This window comes from Podarcis cretensis (assembly GCF_951804945.1).
Source record: "Podarcis cretensis genome assembly, chromosome: 11".
Classification (NCBI taxonomy): domain Eukaryota; kingdom Metazoa; phylum Chordata; class Lepidosauria; order Squamata; family Lacertidae; genus Podarcis; species Podarcis cretensis.
In genome coordinates, this window is record NC_137180.1 from 65,891,022 (window position 1) to 65,913,518 (window position 22,497).

The 22,497-nt window shown below is 47.2% G+C and overlaps 1 protein-coding gene across 13 annotated transcripts in view; it reads left to right on the forward strand.

Annotated features, from left to right (window-relative positions):
• UNC13B (unc-13 homolog B) overlaps positions 1-22,497 on the forward strand; it is a 159,603-nt gene that overhangs the window by 71,553 nt on the left and 65,553 nt on the right. The window contains exons 1-3 of one of the 13 annotated variants that reach the window (XM_079994629.1): positions 6,875-7,347; positions 14,765-17,344; positions 22,202-22,224. The exons of the other annotated variants lie outside the window; for them this stretch is intronic. Of the exons in view, the coding sequence (XP_079850755.1) occupies positions 14,881-17,344; positions 22,202-22,224 (2,487 nt within the window). The 5' untranslated portion in view covers positions 6,875-7,347; positions 14,765-14,880. Of the gene's footprint in view, positions 1-6,874; positions 7,348-14,764; positions 17,345-22,201; positions 22,225-22,497 lie in introns of those variants that run through there. 13 annotated transcript variants of the gene reach the window in all.

The window sequence follows — 22,497 nt, forward strand, 5'->3', positions numbered from 1 at the left end:
CCTAAGAGACAAGGTGGTGAAACAAGAGGAACAAGCTGAGATGCCCTTCAGCACCATGGTCAGCAGCACCAGCTGTTGCCTGATTCGGCATGGGGATGTGCCAAAGGGCAACCTGCCCTCCCCTGCTTGTGTCTTGTGCCTCGGTCCTGTATACGTGAAGGAGCGTCTCCACTCCATCGTTCAGCCTAGACACTGAGGTCCAGCTCCCAGGGCCTTCTCGGTGGTGGTGCCCGCCCATCAGATGTCAAGGAAATAAGCAACTGTCTTACTGTCTTACTGAAGGCAGCCCTGTTTAGGGAAGTTTTTAATGTTTGAAGCTTATTGTGTTTTTAATATTCTGTTGGGAGCCACCCAGAGTGGCTGGGGAAACCCAGCCAGATGGGCGGGGTATAATTAATACATAATTATTATAAATTATTGTTGTGTATTTTTTATTGTGGGAATGCATTGCGAAAGAGAGGCTATTTTGTCATTTAAAGAGGGCCCATTTGTGCAGGAAATGAGCTTGCAGTTGTTAGGCAGAGTCTGCTTGACACGTTTGTGCAGCTTTCTTAACCCTTTTCCACGCTGAGGTCTCTGCTCTGATGCAGCCCAGGATTTTATCACCTCTCTGGTAAGAGGTGCATATCCCACTTAATATCTGCCGCTAAACATTTGATGGGCCATAATCCTTAACATGGTGCTTTGTTCAGGGCTGGAGGAAGGTGATTGGTGGTTTGAGGAATTTGGTCTAGTTCCCTTGTTATGGCAGGGTGTGTGGATGTGGTCTGCCTCCAGAGACCAATGGATCCAAAATGGTTCTGGAAACTTTATTGTAGACAAGGCCAGTCTCTGAAATCAGAAGTTGGTCTGGGTTGTTGACACAATTTCTTTCTATCTAGACACTTGAGGGGAGCCTCTTCTGCTCTGTGGTTTATGCTGAGCTGCGGCTGAGAAGATGGTTGAGCTGTGAGCTCAAGCCCCTCTTGTCTAGCATCTGATGGATGTTACCCACCCCGCCTTGCCTCTCCCAGAGCGTTGGTCTTCCTCTCCCTGTACAGCCAGTCACTAATGCATTTGTACCCTTCTCCAGAGCAGCAGCCGTGTGTGTGTGTGTGTGTGTGTGTGAGAGAGAGAGAGAGAGAGAGAGAGCGCGCGCGCTCTGGTGTGCATTTGATGGGCCGTTTTCTGCTAGAGGCTCAGCTGCATCTTCTGTGGTTTATCCACCCACATGCTTAGGGAAGAATTGCTTACCATACAGTTTATCTGGAGTTCAGAGCTTTACTCTTCAGGAAGTTGGAATGAAGTAGAGAGATAACTAGGATTTTTTAAATATAGAATTATGTATACCTCATAGACATCAAAGCACTTGGCCTACATTGCTGAACTCTTTCTTTATCAGTTTTAATAATTCCTCACTGATTCAGCCCCAAATTATGTCTTAGCAGTGAATTAAAACTCCAGGCTCCCACAGTGCAGAATATTTAAACTCCTAACTGGAAGTGGAACCCCAGGGAAAGGCTGTCGCTTTGCCTGCAGAAGCTCCCAGCTTCCTTCTCCAGCTTCATCAGTATAAAGCTTTCTTGGAGAGCTGCTGCAGCAGCTCAGAGTGGACCTCTTCCAACCCCATCCTCTGTGGATTGTAAATTCCTTGGTGCCTAGATGGGAGCCGTATCCTGCCTGCATGAGGAATGCATCCAGAGAGCTTCTGTGTGGCGGCAGCTTGTTCTGAGGAGGCGCTGCTATTAGAAAGCAGCTTCCCTGGTGGGGTTGACACAACTGCTTGGAGAGCCTCCCTGCTGGTGCTCTGCATTCCTGGCAGGAGGCTCCTAGAGTCTCCCACGGGTTGTGGCTGTCAGGCCTTTGAACCTGGCATTGGACCATCGGGAGGTTCCCCAGGTTGGATCTGGAGGTGATCTCTTTTTCTTCCTTCCGCTCTCTGGTCTGGGAGTGAGCTTCTTCAGGAGCCAGAAGTCAGGAGCCAAGAGTCCAAGGGTCAGAGAGCTGGGAGTCAAGAAGCCAAGGGTCCGAGGGTCAGGAAGCAAGGAGTCACGAAGTCAGGGGTTCAAGGCTCAAGAAGCAAGAAGTCAAGGGTCCGAGAATCAAGAAGCAAGGAGTCAAGAAGCCGAGGTTCAAGGATCAGGAAGCAAGAAGTCAAATGAAGCAGGGCAGGAAACGTGTTGCTGCGGCAAAAAGCCGAAGGGAAATTCGGACCTTCCCAGCTCTTGCCACCAGGTGCTGTGAGTTACCAATAAACCTCACCTGTGCAGCCGCACCTTGCCTCTTCAGAACAAACTTCGGAAGGCCCCAGTCCTGCAGAGCCCTACTGGTCACAGGGCCCGGCTCCTGCACGCACTCCTGACATGAGCTGCCACACACTCACCTGAGAGAACCAGGGCTTATTTTGGCTTCTCCAGACCCTTCCCTTTCCCATCATTCGCCCTCCGCTGAAGCATTTTGGTCATTTATTTCCATCGAATTCTTCTGTGGCCTTTTGAAAATAGCCACACAATCTCTTCATCTCTCTCTCACTCAGAAGGCATATCAGGAAAAAAAAGATGTGTTGATGACAGGTACATGCTCAGAAACAAGGAAGTATAATTGAAACAGCAGGCCAATGTAAACCAAAATAACAGCAGTTACTATGCTGTGACTAATTAATTAATTAAAATGCCTTTTTCCAAACACAACGTACCATAAAAATGGCTAAAAATAGGTTTAAAAACAAACTCACGGTGGGTTTAAAAACAATACAGAATAAGCACTGAAAGCAGAGACCTCTTCATCCAACTGGAAAAGCCTTCCCAAACAAAAATGTATTTAATTGTTAATGAAAGTACAGATAGTTGGCCCCTATCGTATCTCGGCAAGGATTCTGTTCCACAAAACAGGGGCTGCCACATGGAAAGCCCTGCTCTGTGTTACTGCTTTTGTTTTATGGACTTTAAGGTGAAACTCTCCCACAGAAAGCAGTGACCTGCTGATTGTAGCAGATCTAAAGGCTGCCAGTGAACTTATCCCCAGTGAATTTCTCTAAAACTTTAAAGCCATCTAAGCTAGTTGCCATAATCACATATTCCGGCAGCGAGTTCTGTAAGTTAATTAAAAATGTGAAGCGGAATTTTCTCTTGTGTCCTGAATCTGCTATTAGTCAGTTTCACTAGGTGATCAAAAGAGAGAGGGGAAAATCTGGTGGGAAGCAAAACCTTTGCTTCCCATATACTGTGTGTAATCTCTGCACTAAGCTCCCCCTTCCACACTTCATACACACAACTTCCGTCTGTCTAAAAATCTCCAAAAGTCAGCATTTCCTCTTCTTGGAGGTGCTGCAGTTCCCTGATCATTTTGAACCATGTTTTCTGTCCCTTTTGCAACTCTTGTGATGCTCTTTTTTGAGATGAGGCAACCAGAAGTGTCTGTAATATTCCAGATTCAGGTAGGTAGCCGTGTTGTTCTGGTAGAAATATATATAAAAAATAAATTGTCCAGTAGCACCTTAGAGACCAACTAAGTTTGTTCTTGGTATGAGCATTAGGTATCTGAAGAAGTGTGCATGCTCACAAATACTCATACCAAGAACAAACTTAGTTGGTCTCTAAGGTGTTACTAGGGGACGCGGGTGGCGCTGTGGGTAAAACCTCAGTGCCTAGGACTTGCCGATCGCATGGTCGGCGGTTTGAATCCCCGCGGCGGGGTGCGCTCCCATCGTTCAGTCCCAGCGCCTGCCAACCTAGCAGTTCGAAAGCACCCCCGGGTGCAAGTAGATAAATAGGGACCGCTTACCAGCGGGAAGGTAAACGGCATTTCCGTGTGCGGCTCTGGCTCGCCAGAGCAGCGATGTCACGCTGGCCACGTGACCCGGAAGTGTCTGCGGACAGCGCTGGCTCCCGGCCTATAGAGTGAGATGAGCGCACAACCCTAGAGTCTGGCAAGACTGACCCGTACGGGCAGGGGTACCTTTACCTTTAAGGTGTTACTGGATAATATTTTTATTTTTATTTTTATATATTTGTAATATTCGGGATGTGGTTGCACCATAGATTTCAATAGCAGCAGCACAGTACTTGAAACTTTATTTCCTAATACTCTGTAGCATGAAATTTGTCTTCTCGCAGCTGCTGCTGCGGCCGCACACATATTTCCATTGGTTTCTCAACTGCAACCCCAACATCTCTCTCCTGGTCAGTTGTCACCAGCTCAGACTCCTTCAGTATATATGGGATGTACTCCCCACTTCCTCCTTCCGCCCCCATCACTTCATGCTTATTCAGATTGAACCTCGTTTGCCATTTTATTGCCCATTCATCCAGCTGAGAGGGATCCTCTGACTTCCGTTTTGTGTCTTACGGGGACTAAGGCTTTGTTCTGCAATGGTGCTACAACCCATCCACCTATTCCCATTTTGATTTTTTTTCCAATAGATTTTTATTGAGATTTTAAAGGTTACAAAAAGAAAAAATAAAGAACATATATAAACAGAGAAAAAAAATAAAAATACAGAACAATACAAAAACAAAAGGAAAAAAAACAGAAAAAAGATGCTGATAATTAAAGAAAGAAAAAAAAACAAATCAATCCTTTACATAACTTTCTTTCCTTTGCTTATTTCCTTGACCTCCTCACACCTCCCTTTTTTGTATTCTAATTCAATTAGATATTTCAGCAAATCCTTTCCATCTTTATTTCTATCCTGATGATTTAGCTTAATATACTATAATTTTACATTCTGTTCTTTCACCAATTAACAATCCATTTTTACTTAATCCTTTATATCATTTCTGCTAAAACCACATTACTTCATTCCAACATTCTTCTAATATTCCTTAATTTTACAGTGTTTCTGTAGATAAACTTTAAATTTCTTCCAATCTTCTTCCACCAACTCTTCTCCTTGGTCTCGGATTCTGCCAGTCATTTCCGCCAGTTCCATATAGTCCATTACCTTCATCTGCCATTCTTCCCGGGTGGGTAAATCTTGTGTCTTCCAGTACTTTGCAATAAGTATTCTTGCTGCTGTTGTGGCATACATAAAGAAAGTTCTATCCTTCTTTGACACCAATTGGCCAACCATGCCCAGGAGAAAGGCCTCTGGTTTCTTCAGAAAGGTATATTTAAATACCTTTTTCATTTCATTATAAATCATCTCCCAGAAAGTCTTAATCCTTGGGCATGTTCACCAAAGGTGAAAGAATGTACCTTCAATCTCTTTACACTTCCAACATTTATTATCGGGCAAGTGATAAATTTTTGCAAGCTTGACTGGCGTCATGTACCATCTGTAGATCATTTTCATTATATTCTCTCTTAAGGCATTACATGCCGTAAACTTCATACCTGTGGTCCATAACTGTTCCCAGTCAGCCATCATAATGTTGTGTCCAACATCTTGTGCCCATTTAATCATAGCAGATTTCACTGTTTCATCCTGAGTATTCCATTTCATCAGCAAGTTATACATTCTTGACAAATTCTTAGTTTTAGAGTCTAACAGTTCTATTTCCAATTTTGATTTTTCCACCTGAAAGCCAATTTTCTTATCCAAATTGTAAGCCTCCATTATTTGGTAGTAATGAAGCCAATCTCGCACTTTGTTTTTTAGTTTTTCAAAACTCTGCAGTTTTAATCTGTCTCCTTCTTGTTCCAAAATTTCCCAATATTTTGGCCAATTGGCCTCCATATTGAGCTTTTTCTGACCCTTTGCTTCCATTGGTGACAACCACCTTGGAGTTTTGTTTTCAAGCAAATCCTTATAACTTATCCAGACATTAAACAGTGCTTTCCTGACAATATGGTTTACCTATTCCCATTTTGAGAATGTGTGTCCTTAAAACTCCATCAGAGACGTCTGCGAACCAAGGGAGCCAAAGGCACAAAGAGGACCGCCCAACAAACAAGCATTGAGAACTTTGACCAGGTTCTCAGGAGGGGATGAAGAGCTTGTGTTTTGTGGGGTGGGAGGGTACTTTGCACACTTCTCAAGAAGAGACGTGAGGAGCACCTGCTGATGTGAGCCTCGGGGTGACAAGTTGGTCTTGAGGAAGCCTCATGAAGTGGAGCCTTAAGAGGAGAAGCTCCATCCTTGTTGAGAGAGTTCCACCTCTCCTTTTGGGCCCCCAAAAGGCTGCGAGGTGATTTCCAAGTTCCAACTCATAAATACGGTAAAAAATAATAACTCTGAAGCAAAAGGCAAGAAACCGATTAAACTAGTAGCGAGGAGTAGGCATAAATGCAAGTCAGTTTAAAGTAATATAAAGCGTAACAGCAGGAGTTGAAGAGGTTTAGGCAGAGAGTTCTGGCTTTCCTTCCTTCCAGTGGGGAATTTTTGTTCTTGTTGGGTGTTGGGTCACACAGGCTGGTTGTCGGCTAGCCACTCCCCAGGGCTGCTGGGGAGCCACCTTGCTCTCTCTCCGTGCCCAAGTTTGCGTGCACCACTGATGATGTTTTGGCAGTTAATGCCGGAGTGGGTGTACAACCGATGATGAAGAGATATGGGATAAAAAATACCCCCCCACCCGCAACTATGCAACTGCAATTAGCTGCAGCCCGTGCAACCTCTCCCTTTCCTAGCGAGCTGTGAAGAAATCAGATGTGGGTGCTCTGCTCCGTGTCCGTGTCTCTCTCTCTCTCTCTCTGTGTGTGTGTGTGTGTGTGTGTGTGTGTGTGTGTCCCCGCCTTGCTGTGCTGCCTGCTCTCATCTTTCCCGAGGAGGAGCTCGTTCATTGCTTTTTGTCACATTGCTTTTTGCCACTGAATGGATAATAAAATTAAGGAATTGTTTCATGCCAGGGTGTGCGGGGGAGGGGGAGGGTGTGGGGCTGCATGGCTCCAGGCAGAAAACAACGGAGGAGGAGGAGGAGGAGGAGGAGGAGGAGGAGTTGAAGTAACAGGAGCTGCACGGCGGTGGCGGCAGCAGCAGCAGCGGCGGCGGCGGCTTTCCTTTTCTTTCCCAGCACAATGCTGAAGAGAAGGACGAAGTTGAGCTGCTCCTCTGGCTGTCTGGGAAACCGAACGCAGGCTGGAGAGCCCAGCTGTGCCTGGGGAAGGGCCCTTCTAGAGCAGCCCTTCCAGAGTGACCTCTCCGCTCCTTGGGCTTCACTGTTTCTCCTTTCGGGTTCAGGGCAGCTGTGGATTTTTTTGATTTAAAAAGTCTTCCGCTTTGCACTTCCTACCGCCTGGATGCTGTGGAGCCCGATGCCTTTCCCACCACGACCCATGAAAGACCCCACCCCTCGGTGGGACAGGCGTTGGCTCGCCCATGCTTCTTCCTTCTGGGAAAGGGAGCTTTCGTAGTCTTTCGCTTTCCTTTGATTTCCCCAAGTTTCTTTTCTGTTTGCATTTCCTTATGCTTTTGTGTGTTTTAGCCGCAAGGTAAGTTCTAAGACTACAAGCATGAAGTTTGAGGCAGCTCTAAAGAGGTGGGGGGAGATGGGCGGCTCTGTGTGAGTGTTTGTGTGTGTGTCTGAGAGAGAGGTCCTGACCTGCTGGCTTCCCTTAATGCTTAGTAGCCTTAAACTGGAGTATTTTGGCATGCTCTGTCTCTGCGGTTTGTCTTTCATGCTCACAAATCAGAGCGCTTCCTTTTAGGATCGGTAGACTCCTACATGTCAATTGTTTCAACTGGAATTGAGCATTGAGGGATTCACTGGGGGGGGGGATGGAACTACTTACTTTATGGTGAAGAATCTTATTTGAAGGGCACATGGTTAGGGAGCCTGTTGAATTATTTTGTTCAGCAGCGACTTCACCAAATTGAAGCACACAAGGCTGAAAATATTTCTGCCCTTGAACTCTTTCCCCCGTCAGGGGCTTGAGACAGGCTAGTGGGTGGCAGAGCAGTAAGTGCCAAGTGCCTTGTGATTCCTTCTTCTGCCCTCCTGCCTCATCCAAATAGAACCCTGGCATCTCTCCCGGCTGAAGCCAGCTCTGGGTTGGGGGTTGTGAGTATCCCTGGCTGGGATTCTGCTTTGCACGAGAGGCAGAAATAGGAAAAGCTTCTTGCTGCCTCACATAATTGTTGTGTGAAGCCACTTGTGAAGCTGACAAGGAAGAACGAGTGACAGAGAGTCACTCCTCAGGGAGGAATGTGAGTGCTGAAATTCACTGTTGTTTGACGTCTTGCTTTGCCATTCTAATTCCCAGGCTGGGCACTTTGGTCCCGGTTTTGCAGAAGCCCCATTTGCCAGGCCCTGGAGTTTAACTGGGAGTGAAAAAAGGCAGCCTTCCTTTCAGGGGTGCACATTGCTGCCCCTGTTAGAATCCCATGTTAGTGATGACCCACAGTCTTGGAAAGGGGCGTGAACTTTCACAGTCAGCTGCCTGGAAATGGCAATCTAGCACAGATTCACCAGAGTTCATTTCTTTTATGGAGATTGTTCAGAAACATAAAATCAGTGACACAGGAGGCTTGCAGGTGGTTTCCTTTTCTTTTTGGGTGTCACCAGGACTGCTTTTAGTGGGCAGCCTCCGTTGTCCAGGACATCACATACCCAAGTTCCCCGTGCAAACAACTGGCATGCTTCAAATTTCCTTGCAGAGGAGTCTGGAGGGAAAGAGATCTGAGGAGCCTGGCATGGGCCGCGGCCGGCCTGCAACTCTCCCAGGGGCGCTGGCGTCACCCTTGGATACAGAAGCTGCCTTGCCTCTTGCCGCTTCATGTCTGCCTGGCTAAAAACCTGCTTTGAATCCTCGTGCGGAGCAGAGACAAAATACCTCGTCGTGCTGTCAGAAACCAAACTTCATTCTCGCCAACAAGAAACATGTTTCTTAGCATATGGATCAAATAGTGGCCAGTCCACTGCCCCCCTGGGGCATCTGAGCCCCCAGTTTCATTTTCCCCCAGAAGACTTTCCAAGCACATTTCAAGTGTTTGCACTTTGCACTCAGTTGGTCAAATGTCTTCTGAATCTCGCATTTTTCTATGGAGAATGTCACTGGAATTTTCATACCTTGTTCCTAAGAGTAGGTTTCCATGTCTGTTGACTTTTGCTTCTAGATTGTTCAAAGAGTAGGCTAGTCTGCGTAGGCTTACTTTTGCTTACCCTTTCGCTTACTTACCCTCCTGAAGGAAAATTGTCACCTGCCAATTGTTGAAATGCTTCTAACGTTAACTAAAATTAATGGGTGCCTCAGTTTTGTTCATAGAGCTTATCTTTGATGAGGCATTAGTGATAAGCTTTCTTAGCAAGTAGGAGAATGGGAAGGTCTTTCAAGGTGGCTTCTCTCCCTTCCGTAGGAGGAAGCGGTTAGGATGGCAGAGCCTTGTAGCAATCAGCACTGGTTACTCAAGGCTGAGTGACTTGACAAGTTCTATCACCGGCTTTTTGTACCAATCAGTTTGTGTTCTGTTCTTGTCATTCATCCCCCAGAAAGCTTTGTTGCTTTCTGCCACATGTGTCCCCTCTGACTGCCATGTAACTAGGATGTCATGGGACCTGTAGCTTGGCTTGGGATGCCTGAGTCCCTTTACATTCCCAAATGCATTCCTTGGCACAAGAGGCTGTGCCAGTCTGAGCCTCTGCAATGGCCCCCATGAATCTTGTGAGATTGGCAACAAGTGAGATGGATGTAGGAACCTAGGAGTCAGGCCCATTGAGCTCAGCATTGTCTGCCCTGATCAGCAGCTGTAGCATCTCAGGCAGCTGTTTATTTTGCATCCTTCTCTTTGCTTCCCGTTTTCTTCTATAAACATTTTGATCTGAGTCTTTATTCCCTTCTGAGCTTGGTGAGCGACTTGCTAGCGCATGTGCTTGCTCTGGCTGGAGTTTAGAATATTTCCCCTTTGATAAGCATTCTCATTCGGCTCTCTACCTTCCTAAACGTGATTCATCCAGCCGCGTAGTGCCTGCTTCAGCTCTCGCTGAGATTAGCAGCTTGCTTATTGGCAGATCAGGCTTTAGAAAATAAACAGTTTGGGAAGCAAGCAACGAGGACAGAAACTGTCGTCCTGAAGTGTCATCAAATTGCAATTGTAATCTTTGCTTGCCAGCCTCCAGGGATGATGGAGCCAAGAAAGTAGCATCATCCCGGCACGTTGGCCAGGCCTCGTTTGAAGCAGGCGTAGTCCTCCGTTGGCCATAAAAGGTGCCGTGTAAGAATTCCCAGCAAGTGTCAGAATTGCCGCATGTCGAGAAGGGCTGCCATAGCAACCTTTCCTTTGGCACTCAGCTGTGAGTTTTCATTCTTCGGCTTCTGCTGTAGCCTTGCAAGCCTAACCCAAAGCAAGGCGGCCAGGTTTGACTTGCAGGATTAGGCCCACCCAGCCCATGCTCTCCAGGCTTACGAGCCGGGCATGAGAGAGGAGCCCGGAGGCCTTGTTGCTGATCCCTGGCCTCAGGTTCTCCAGAGCGAGACGGCTACCAAAGACAGATGGAAAACCTACATTAGCCCATCTTCCATGGCTAATAGCTTTGCCCGTGTCTATCAGTCAGATTCGTGTCAGCCTTGAAAAAAGCTTCCCCAGCCATTTCCCCACATGGTGCCTTGCGGTGGTGAATTTTGTGTGTGAGTTCTGTGTTGTGATTCCAATCAGTTTACTTGGGTGATCCTTAGCATTAGGAGACAAGGAGTGTCTTGCTGTTTAACTCTTGTTGATTGATGTTTCCAACTTGATTGGCTTTCCCAGGAGCTACAATTAGCTATTTCAGCATCTTAATGGCTGCATTATTGCAAGGCAACAGTATCTTTGACTGGATCAGCTTATCTTCAAATGAGTTTTTCTGGGCCCTTAATACCAAAGGAGCATCCTTTATCACCTGAAAGCTGGTTAGCAGACTTGCAAGGCTAGCTAGGCAGATACACATTTTCACATTGTGCAGCCTTCTTGAATGCTATTTTGAGAGTCTACTGGAGGAAGATCTCAGCAGGAGAGAGACTCTTTCCTTGTCACACCCCAGATGTGCTGCTGCTATCCATCAGCCCCCCACAGGTGGGGTTGGAGTTTGGAGTGCTTTTATAAAAACTCCCCTTCTCTTCCCCTTCTTGCTGTGGTGGTTGCTCAGGGTATCTGATCAGCTGTATGCTGCAGCCACAAGATCCAGTTTGATTGCTGCCGAGATGAGTTTAGGACCAGAAGAAATCCTAAGGTCAAATCCTGACACTGCCCTCCATGTTCCCTCCCTACCCACCGTTGGACTGGCAGAGAGCTGAAAGCTATAAATCCCCTCCTCCACCTGCCAGTTCCTAAACTTTGTTGCTTTGGCCACGATTCTCCTTCTCCAAGCTTTTGTGTTCTCCAGGAACACAAATATCCTTTGGGGTGTCATAGAATTCCAGACTCAAAAAAGGTATTTTTTTAAAAAAGAGTAATTGGTTTGTTGTGATTCCATGATGCCCAGAGGTTTATGCCCCCAGATAGGACCCGCCCCCCATTTTCCCATTTTTTTTTTAATTGACTGCTTTCTGTAGGTCCCCTGCTGTAATACCATGCTGCCAAGAGGTGGGGGGTTTTTTGTAGTTCCCCAAGACCCGCCCCCCCATGTGCCCTTTTGAAAGATGCCCACGGTGTGGTCTGCTCCCCCCTTTGATATGCTACCCCCAGAGGGTTCTCAGCCTGCACACAATTTAGTCACCCTGATACAGAGCGTGTGATGGCACCCAAAGGGGCTGCACCTTGTTTTCCCTTGGGCTCCCTGCTAGGTCTCTGCCACCTCCTTGGCAGCAATTTGGGGTTTTGCTTGCTGACACCCTTGTGGCTGCTGGATGGTGCCCTCTGCCTGTCAGGCCAGCTTTGAATAGCAGGGGCTTGTAGGCGGGGGCTCTTGTGGGGTGCCCCACAGCTAAGGAGCTGCCTTTCTCTGCTGACTGCAAAGCTTAAACATGAAAAAAAAAAAAATTCCTTTCTGGGACTGATCTTAGTGCTTTTAACAACTTAGAATGTTTTTATTGCATATTTTCATAAACTGCTTATCCAGCCTGAGCTTCTGGGGATAAGCTTTTTTTTGCACCCGTTCCCATTATGGTCCTTAACGGTTTCAGTGGAAGTTGCAAGCCCAGCAAACTTCAAACAAGTTTTCTAGCGATAAATGCCTCTCTTCCTGCCCCCCACTCCCAAAGCAGTGCATCTCCTCTTAGGAAATTGTTCCTGTACTTGGGCTGAGTTGTGAAACTTCATCTGGGAGGCATTCATCTCTTTCCAATGCCTGTGTCTCCAGGCCTGCCCCCTCTGCTCCAGTGTGCTTAGTCACTTAGAGATAGTTAGTGTTCTTTGACACTGGAAATGAATGGCTGTTTACTCTGTGGGCTGAAACGGTGTCACTGTCATTGATGTGCCCTCAGAAGAAGCGAGATTTTGCAGGGCAATGCCGCTCGCCCTCAAGAGAAGAACACACAGCTGAGTAGCAGGCCGATCCTGCAGACACCTTCCAAACAGTCCGGCGGCTTTTTCTCTTAAACAAAATTGAAGCTTTTTCCATCAGAAAAAAAGTTGTCTTCTTAATTATTAAGATTTCTGCCCCAGCCTTCCAGTCCGTAGTCAGAAAAGTAAGCAGAAAAGCAGACAGCTTTCAGTAGAACTCGGAAAGAGACGGTGCTTCACACAATACGCTGCTCTGGGATTCTGAATACTGTGCATGGAAAAGTGGGTTTTGTTTCGCTACTCCAGCAGTTTCTGAATGGAGCTGAGTGTCGGCGGACCACGCTGTGCTGAGCCAGGCTGGGGGGCTTGCTGGAACAGAGGGCACCCCTCTTTGAGGAGGGTCCTTGAGCATCTGAAGCTGAGGAATGCAAATCCACATAGGAAATACAGCCTGCAGGGGTTTCTACCTTGGGCAGGGTTAAAAGTAGTGTAGGAGCAGGAATAATGTCGAAGGGGTGTATTTAAATGCTTGTTTAAATACTGTCCCCCAAGTTGTGAGCCAATGTGTGAAGATGATGCTGTTCTGTGTACTGCTCAGAACTCTCCCTTGACTTTGCAGGTGCCCCAAAGAGCCCTCTCCCCTCCTGTGTCTCCAGCAACTGGCATTCAGAAGCATATCTATCATCTCCAACTGCAGAGGCAGAGCAAAGCCATCATGACCCATAGCCATCGATTGCTGTCTTCCCCATGAGTTTGTCCCATCCTCTTTTAAAGCCATCCGAGTTGGTGGCCCTCGCTGCCTCCTATGGGAGGGAGTTCCACAGTTAATAATAATAATAATAATAATAATAATAATAATAATAATAATAATTTATTTATACCCCACCCATCTGACTGGGTTTCTCCAGCCACTCTGGGCGGCTTCCAACAGAATATTAAAATACAATCCCCCCCAAAAAAACTTTTATTTAGCATTTACACCAACAGTCCAGCAGTTACTTAAACTTTTATTTACCTTACAATATTAAGACATTAAACAGCTACAGTGAAAACAAATGCTATTGGCAACTTGCAAATAAAGAGTTCCGTTAACACCTAAAAGTCACCCCTCAGACGCAGCACAAGATGGAGGGTGGATTCCTTCTGGATGTTGTAGTCGGAGAGGGTGCAGCCATCTTCCAGCTGCTTCCCGGCAAAGACCAGCCTCTGCTGGTCAGGGGGAATGCCTTCTTTGCCCTGGATCTTAGCTTTGGCGGTCTCAGTGGTGTCACTGGGTTTAACTGGACTTCCTGGCTCTGCTCCGAGTGCCTGTTCCTCTCCTCCTCCTCCTCCTCCAGGACCATTCAGCACCCACTATTTTACCCCTATTTATTTTTAAGGAACAACTGCAAATGTTAACTCTCGCCAGGTTTATGGTAAATCTTTCTTACCGATGCAAAATAATAGTTACAGAAACTGGCTGAGTTTCTTGCTTACTAGGCCAGTCGCAGTTGGTGTAGAATTATGTAATTGTCCAAGGTTTCAATTCTGTGAAACCTTGCATATTTCTCAGTTGCGAGGAGGTGGCCCAATAAAATGTCTTCTGTATTATATGCGTATCTCATGCCGCTAGTGCCCACTAGAGTAACAGCAAGGAAAGAGGCACCTATCCTCTTCCAAACCACTCAAGTTTTTTTGCGCAATGAAGAGGCATGCAAATTCTGTTAAATTCATAAAAAGAAGTGTATTCCTGCCGCCAAGGAGATTGCAATCTAACCTTCAACATGGGGAGGGGGAGAACGTTCTGTTCACTTGCCTGTATCTTCATTAAGGGATGAGGACTAAGTGGTTGTGCTGAGCCTTCCCTTAACTGATTTTAGGATATTAGCAGAAGACCTTAAAGCTATAAAAAGAAAGCTTCTGTATGCAGGCAAGGCCTTTTCTGTGTGTTCTTTTATCATTTTTCTTGTGAAAATGATAACTGCACACAGACAAATCTGTGCCCATACAAAGATGTACCTTGAAGCTGGAACTGGCTTGTGCCTGCGCCTCTTAGGGAACAGGGCAGAGCTGCTGGCTGCATGCCAAGGAGCGCTTTAGGCAGGTAATGGATAGGCCAGGATATTGTACTTGAGGGGGATAAATAGAGAGGGCTCTGCTGCTAAGACTTCAATTTCGATAAAATTCCAGTCTCCCTGGTGGAAAAGGAAACCATTCTCATAAAGCAAATTTGGGGGGAGGTGAAGGCATCCTTTACTTGTTGCAAGAGTCAGGGAGACCTTCTTGTTTCACCACTTGGCCCCAGGACCTTCATTCAGTTGGAAGGCTGAAATGGAACAGCAGGTTATACCGGCATGCTTGCAAAAATAGATTTGTCCTGCTGCACGGGTGCAATTTTGTTGGATTACGTGGCCCAAGCTAGTGTGTGTGTGTGTGTGTGTGTGTGTGAATGTGTGAGTCGCTTTTTTCTCCACTGACTCCGATACCCAGCGTCTCTGTCCCTTCTCTTGACAGCAGCTTCTGATGAGTCTTAATCCTTGGCCGAGAGAGCCTTGCTGGGCAGGCAGCGAGGGGCAGAGGCCTCTGCCGCTTTGTGGCATGATGAGAGGGCGCCAACACGGCCACTGAGGATGTGCGCCGGCAGAGGCACCCTAAGGCTAGAAGATGACATTGCTTCTGTGCTTAGAACATCTGCTGTGAAACTCCTAACTGGGCAGCCCTCTCAGAAGCAGAAGGCCCTGCTGTTTCTGGAGGAGAAGATGAAGAAGCTTCTGCAAGGGCCGGCGAGCGAGCTCTCCCTGAGCCAGAATCACCACCAGCAGCTTTCCCTGGTGGAAATAGAAACGGACACCTTTGTCTGTGGCGTCAATAGGAAATCTGCAAGCAGTGACTTTTCCGCTGCTCAGGGGAGGAGCCCTGGGGCTAGGGAGGCCAGTAGAGGTGGGCTGGACTGGGATGGATACATCAAAGCCCCACGGGCGTTAGTTCCAAGCCAGTGTGACTCAGGGGGTGTCTCTGGCCGCCTGGCCGCAGAGAGCCTTCTGGAGCAAATGGAGAGCCCCGAGGGGCAAGCTGATCTCGCTGCCCTGAGCCTTGGCACTGGCTGGAGGGGAGTTGCTGGGGAAAGAGAAGGGGAAGGGCCCTGCCCTCCAAACAAGCCCCTCGCCTACACTCCCTGCAGCCCTGAGCCCAGAGACCGCTCTGCCGATGTCATTGAGTACATTGTGAAAGAGCTCCAAGGGATAAGTCGCATCCAGACCGAGATTGCTGAGCTCCAGCAGCACCTCACCTTGATCAAAGGCTCTGTGGATGAAGTCTCCAGCTGCGTGGACAGTGTTCTGAGCGAGATTGAGGGCCTGCAGAGCAGCTCTGGCCCCACCAGCAAAAACTCCCCATTGCCAAAGGCCAAGGCCAGGGAGCCCCTCCTGGGAGGGCCCATCAGAGAGCCAGTGTTGTATTTTTATGGCATCCCAGAGCAGGAGGGGGAGAACACCAAGGAGCTAGTCCACCGTTTCTTGTCAGAGTACCACTGTTTCAATGGCATTCAGCGTAGCAAGTACATCAAGGATGCCTACAGATCTGGTGCAGCAACAGGCAAGCAGCTGGCCCCACGACCCGCTGTTGTAAAGCTTGCTAATGCTGAGCAGCGAGATTTCATTCTCCAGAAATCGATTCTTTTGCAAAGTGCAGGAGTTACCATTGTGGCCAGCAGTGAGCAAAGCCAGCAGAATGGCCAGGTGGGTCCTGGGGCACAGCTGGGCACCTTGCCCTCGTCAGGCCAGAGTGGGAACCACTGGGGCTCCCTGCACATTCGTGGGGAAGTGGTCAGGACGGACGGAGATGGGCAGCTCCAAGTGGACTCTTGCCAAAACGCTTGCCAAGAGGTTCATTGCCGTGTAGGGGAAAGGCTTAACTTTCAACCAAAATCCACCCTACCTAGGAAGAGCAACTTAATTGCTGAACTTGAAGAAAAAGTGGGGAGAGTTGTGCAAATAATGGGCAGTAGTGAGCAGACTTTGCACAAAAACAGCTCTTCCGCTGGAGTCCTTGATGCGTCCCACAAGAAGCTGGAAGGCCCTGGGCATGAGAACAAAGGCAGGGATTCCTTGCCATCCCCAGAGTGCTTGGGCAAGGTGCCCGCCTTGTGTGAGGGAGGAGGGGGACGTGCCTCAGATGCTGAAAATGCCACCAAGGGCAGCTCCTCTCCTGTGGAAGAGGACCAAGCAGGAGGGCTGACTCCAGGGGAAAGCGAGACAGACTGTGATGCCACCACACTGGAGTTTCTCAGTCCTGAGCAAGTCAGTCTCCTGGAGGAGGCACCGGTGGCCATGACCACTCCTGGCTGTGACGGTGCTCTGTGCAAATTGGTTGACAGCAGTGAGACGCTCAAAGACATGATCCAGATTGACCTGAACGAGCAAGACCCAACTGATCAGGTCTTCAGGGATGTCCTAGAAAATTCCCAGTACTTCCTTGAGCACTCTCGGGACAGCATTGATCTCGTGGACATGAGGTTTTACACTAACAAACTGGGCAAAGCGCTGAATCACTTCCGGTCTGCACTACAGGTGGTGTTCCACAAACTGGAGACCGGGGACCCAGAAGTCCTCCTTGAAGGGGAAAAGAGCTTCCATATGAACAGTGAGCCAGCACCTGCCCTCCATAGCCCAAGTGTGCATGGCAGCTTGGATACCTTTGCTGAAACTCCCCCTAGTCAGTCTTCTGAGAGCCAGGCTAACACGACTGTGAGCAGTGACAGTGTGGGCCTGATGCAGAGGGCTCTTCCCAGTGCTTCATTGCCTCTTGACAAAGCTCCAGTCCCCGACCTGGTGCCCCCACCGGATTCTGAGAGCTGTGTGGAGCAGCCCTTCCCCTCTGGAGAGGCCCAGCAGGATCCGGGTTCTGCGCCTGTGCAGCCCAGCGGGTGCCGACCTATGAGCCTCGAGAAGGTGTGTGCCGAGACCATCTACCTGAACAAGTGCATCAACAACTTCAAGAATGTCCTGAGGGAAAAGAGGCAGATGCGTCGGAGGCTCTTGAAGGAACTGGCCCAGGAGGCAAGCTGGACTTCCTCAGCTGAAGAGATTCATTCAGGTACTGCCAAAGTTCTTGAGATTTACTGGTGAAATGCTTGCTCATTTTTTGTCAGAAAGTTTAGCAGCTGCAGGCAGAATGATTAAATAGAATTGGTTTATTGAAGTTTGGTCAGAGATAGCAGATGATAAGAGCCAAAGACAAAAGCTGCCCTATCTCTGCACCCTTAACAAATGCAAAAAAACCCCCACAAAACCCCAGTTTCTGGAGGTCTGCCAAATGATTTGTGATGTTCTATCTCCAAGGAAGCAGACATTGACTTCAGATCTGCTTCTTGGCATACTGAAAGCATGTTGGGAAAGTGTTTCTAATACCATTAACCTGCTTAGGGGATCCACTTGGAAGCAAGAGCTTTTCCATGTCTCTTTACTTTCATAGGAAATAGTGGAACCAGGAGCCAATTGCCATTTCCCATATAAATTTGCCAGGGAAGCTGAAATCTGCTGGGAGATATCTCCTGAAGTGTTTAAATAACCAGCTCCAAGGAAGAGCTCCGCTAGAGCACTGTTTCCCTCCATGTAATAATGCCCCTTGAGAAATCCACATAAGAGGTGTTCTGTTGGAGTGCAGAATTCATGTGGATCGTACTCTCCATTATGTTTGTCATGTGCCTTATATCAAGAGCCCTCTTCTGTGGAGTTTATATTGAGGACTGTTCAGATGATAATCAGTTGTGGGGTCCATGTGAGCTGCTTCCTAGCGATCGTAGGCACTTGAGATTCCAATTGGGTTAGGCCTCGTGTTTTACCTTTGTGGGTTTGTGAAAATCAAACTTCAGAACAGTGGAGCTTGACTTTAGGTAGCAATAAGGAGACTTGAAGGAGAGCAAAGGGAAAGAGCAGAAGCAAAATTCATCAGAAGCGTCACCCAGCGAGATTCAGGGAGCTGCTTTGGTCCTTATGTACTACTGAGCTGCAAAAGGACCATGTCTGGGGGTGGGGTGGGGGCACCACCTGCTCACTCGCTGAAATAAGCAAAAGATTTACACATATTTGAAATTGCACCTCTGCACTTAACCCTTGGGTATAGTGGCAAAGGCGCTTTCCGTTTCCCCCTAAGAAATGCCCCACCTGATTCCAGATCCTCATGTGTGATGCATGTTTTCTGAAATTGCGCCCAAGTGGGCCCACAGTAGCCCCCTCCACCACACTTGACAGCAGCGCCTGTCTCCAAGGATAAAGATGAGGCTCTCTCTCCCCTCCTCCTTCTGCTGCTGTGTGCAGTATACAAAGACGGAACATCATGCCTAGGACAGTTTGACACACTGCCCTGTGTGGGAGAAGGACTTCTCTCAGAACCCTGCAGTCCATGCGCCCAGGCCAGAACCACAGTGGCTTCCCACAGTGGCAACATCAAGTTATAGTGTACTCTGCATGCACATCTCCCACATTTATGGTGCATGCCAGATGCACACATGGAAGGCACTCAGTGCTTCTGCAGTGTATGAAAGGGCTCTTGATGGTGGGATGACAGCAACTCCCACTTTCCAAGAGAAGCCTCATGTCTTCCCCCAATACTTCATCTTTCCCTGATTAAAGCAGTTTTCCAAATACTTTTAGCGTGTTCTGTCGCAGCTATACTTCGGAAGGAAGAACACCAAGTTGAACAAGTGTTGGGCTTGGGAGAGCTGAACTCTCATCCTTGCTCACTCACAGGCTGAAGGCTGCTCCACACATTGGGGGAACAACCACCTCCCTGGTGTGCACTTTTCTTTGATGCTTGAAGGCGAGATGCATGCAAGGAAGACGTGGGAAACTTGCAGGAGCTGTGATTGGCTGCAATTCCCACTCTGGGCAGGTTGAAACCTCTTGCCATTTGATTTCTGCTGTTCTAAAACAGGGTTGTGGGGGATTTCCTCCTCTGCAGGACTAAAGGAAAGCAGCACGGCACTTTCAATGCTTTAAATGATTTTCATAAATCATGGGTCGTAAAATTCTCTAGCAGAGTTATGGATAGTGCAGGAGGTTTGAGGCTATAATGAGCTCAATATTACTATGGAAATAGTGGTTTTTATGAGGCAAGGATCCCGCCACAAAATGGTCCCAGGTAATGATAATTCTAGTAAATTAATATGCCCTAGCCATCCATCCATCCTGTGGCCTAGAAAATTTATTCCAGGTCGTTATAAAATCAGCTTATTAGGGTTGGAGGCAGAGAAGTTGTTTCTGCTGAGGGCTGGCAAAATTTGGAGCATTTGCCATCTTCCTTCATAAGAAACCTTGATCTTACTCAGAATAGCTGGTTTCTAAGTAGAGGCAGTTTCTGACTGCAAACCACATTAGCCTTTTGTGTTCAGGTGACAATTAAGAACAACAATGGAAGCCCTTGGAAATCAATGGCTGACATTGTGGCGCCATTGGGGAGCTTGTGACAAACTATTCATTTTCCTAATTTCTTGTTATTTTGATTTGACAACAAATATTTACCAAAATTGAAATGGGAACAGTTGCTAAAATCTGCCAGCAATTTTGTGCTAGATTTTTCAAGTAAGGCTTCAGTTCTCTTTAGAAAACAGATGGGAGAAGGATTCATTTCTCCTCCACCTGTTAAATCACTGCTCATGTGTGTTCCTTTTCTGCATGTTTTCGTTAGGGAATGGGAGATACAGAATTTGAAACAGGAGAGCAAGAGCGAGAGAGAGAGAGAGAGAGAGAGAGAGAGAGAGAGAGAGAGAATGGGGCAAAGGTGGGCCTGATGTTTCAGACTCCTAGGTCCCCAATTCTTTCTTTGCTCTTTTATGCCCAAGAAAAACAAGGCGATGTTTACTAAGAAAATGCGCTTTTGTTGTAATGAAGAAGCTTGATTCAGAGCATACCCTGTCAGGTATTTTCCTTGGGACAGTTTCAGATGAACTTCTGAGGTGATGGTTGGCTGTGTTTCTGGTGTGTCAGCTCTTTGTTTGAAAATTAGATTCTTCTGGCATGGGCCTCTCTCTCTAGGCATAATCCTAACCCCCTTCCCAATTTTATTTCACTTTTTGGAAGCCAAGGGTCATCTACTTTTTGGACAATAACTGCCACACGGGCTCCCCCCCCCCTTTTTGGGCCAGCAGTCACCATTATGGATTAAAATTACTACCCATGCAACTTTCTTAAAAGTAAAAAGCCATATTCTACCGCATGATGCATGCACACTCAAGTTATGGTCTAATCTCAAATAAAATCAGCTTGAACATGCCCCCCTGGATTTGGGCTTCCTGGGGCCCTTTGATCTATATCAGGTTTTTGGGGAGGGGAGCTGAGTAGCTGTGAGATACTGAGATGGTGCTGTCCAAGGTGCTGAATCGAGGGCTTTGCCTACTGAGCTGCCAGTAACACTCATCCAGACTTCATTTTGAACCACACTTTCCAGGCAAAGGTCCATGCTTTAAACTCCATGTCCAAGTGGTTTGTTTGTTTGTTTGTTTGTTTGTTTGTTTGTTTGTTTTGTCCTGGCGCCTTCCCGGTAAAAACCCGCATTTTACTGCTGAATTGGAGCAAATAGCAATCTGCGGGGAACCCAATTGTGGTTTGCTTCATTCAGTGGTAAAACGTGGGCTCTACCTGTGAAAGCAGCAGGGAAGAGAAAACGAAACTGCTCAGACATGGAGCTCTAAAGTGCAGACCTGGGCCCAGAAACGCAGCGCAAAAGGAAGTCTGCCTGAGCCTTAAGAGTGCGTCATGTGGGGAGGGAGGTAGAGAGAGAAAGACCCCCCCTGCCAGTGCCACTCATTGGCCTTTCATTGGACTGCTTGGTGTAACAAATGTTCCAAGCACCACTAATAACCTCCCTAACATTTTTTTATACACAAGGTGGAGTGTTTTGAATTGAAGGGTTTGCTAAAAAGCTGTATGTACAGTGGTACCTCGGGTTAAGAACTTAATTCGTTCTGGAGGTCCGTTCTTAACCTGAAACTGTTCTTAACCTGAAGCACCACTTTAGCTAATGGGGCCTCCTGCTGCCGCCGCATGATTTCAGTTCTCATTCTGAAGCAAAGTACTTAACCCGAGGTACTATTTCTGCGTTAGTGGAGTCTGTAACCTGAAGTGTATGTAACCTGAGGTACCACTGTATGTCCATTTCCCTGCTAGCTTGCTTGTCCTGAGAGACAGGACCTCACAGCATTTAAAACAAAACAAAACAAAATGTTTAACATAAGCATCAATAGTGTTTGATGGAATTGTTATTTAGACGTGATAAATCATTGTGTGGTGTTTTATCCAACCTTCTTCGTTAAAAGTATTAGCTTCTGGGACAGTGCTGCAGTTTTGTAACAGAAGCATTTGGCATTTCCCTTCCTTATGGAACAAAAAGTTATCTGAATGCTGTGTCACCGCTGCTTCCCTGGACCCTTTTGCCCCAGGCTCAAATACATCCTCTCAGGGGGATGTGGGAGCCAGCCCACTCTCAGGATCCCTGGAGCTTTGTGGGTCATCGTTAAGGAGAGGGGACCTGACTTCTTAAGTGAGTCAAGATTTTTTTAGGTGCCTGGTACTGCTGTGGATTTCGAGGCAGGTGTGACTGTGCTATGCTAATTAAAAGGTTTACTTGTAATTAAGATTCTATGCCCACAATATGTTGCTGATGCTAAGAATAAAGTGAAATATGAGTGTTTTATTGAAACTGCAACAGAAATTCATTTTTAAAACATAACCACCCCAACCTTCCAGCACCTTCAGTGTACAAAGTTGAGCCTATGTTTTTCAGGCTAAATGGACCTTTCCTACTAGGGATTTTGGGGGTGATACAGAAATTTTACATCTCTGCACTGCTTTGCTTCATTTTCCAAACTTGGTCAACAGCGTAATTTTTCCGTGTTAACTGTGTGACTCTCCTTTCCTCTCCTTTGTGTTCCCCCCACCCCTTTCTCCTTTGCAGAAGGAAGTAGAGGAGAACTTCAGGTTATATACTGTTCATTCTAACCAGTGTGTCTCCTACTTTTGACACTCCAGTGTGTTAATTGTGCATGCCCTGTTGAATTGTCACTTGGCTGTTTGGCTGACCCCTGAAGTACCCCCCCCCCCACCAAGTCTCTTGGCAAGTTCAGCATGCGACAGTCTTGGGAGGAATTCCTGATCTTGTGTATGAACTGAGAGGAGTCTGTTCAGTGCAGGTAGCTTCTATAAAGGAAGAAAACATTCCTACTTAACACCTTGTTGATGTTGCAAATCCAT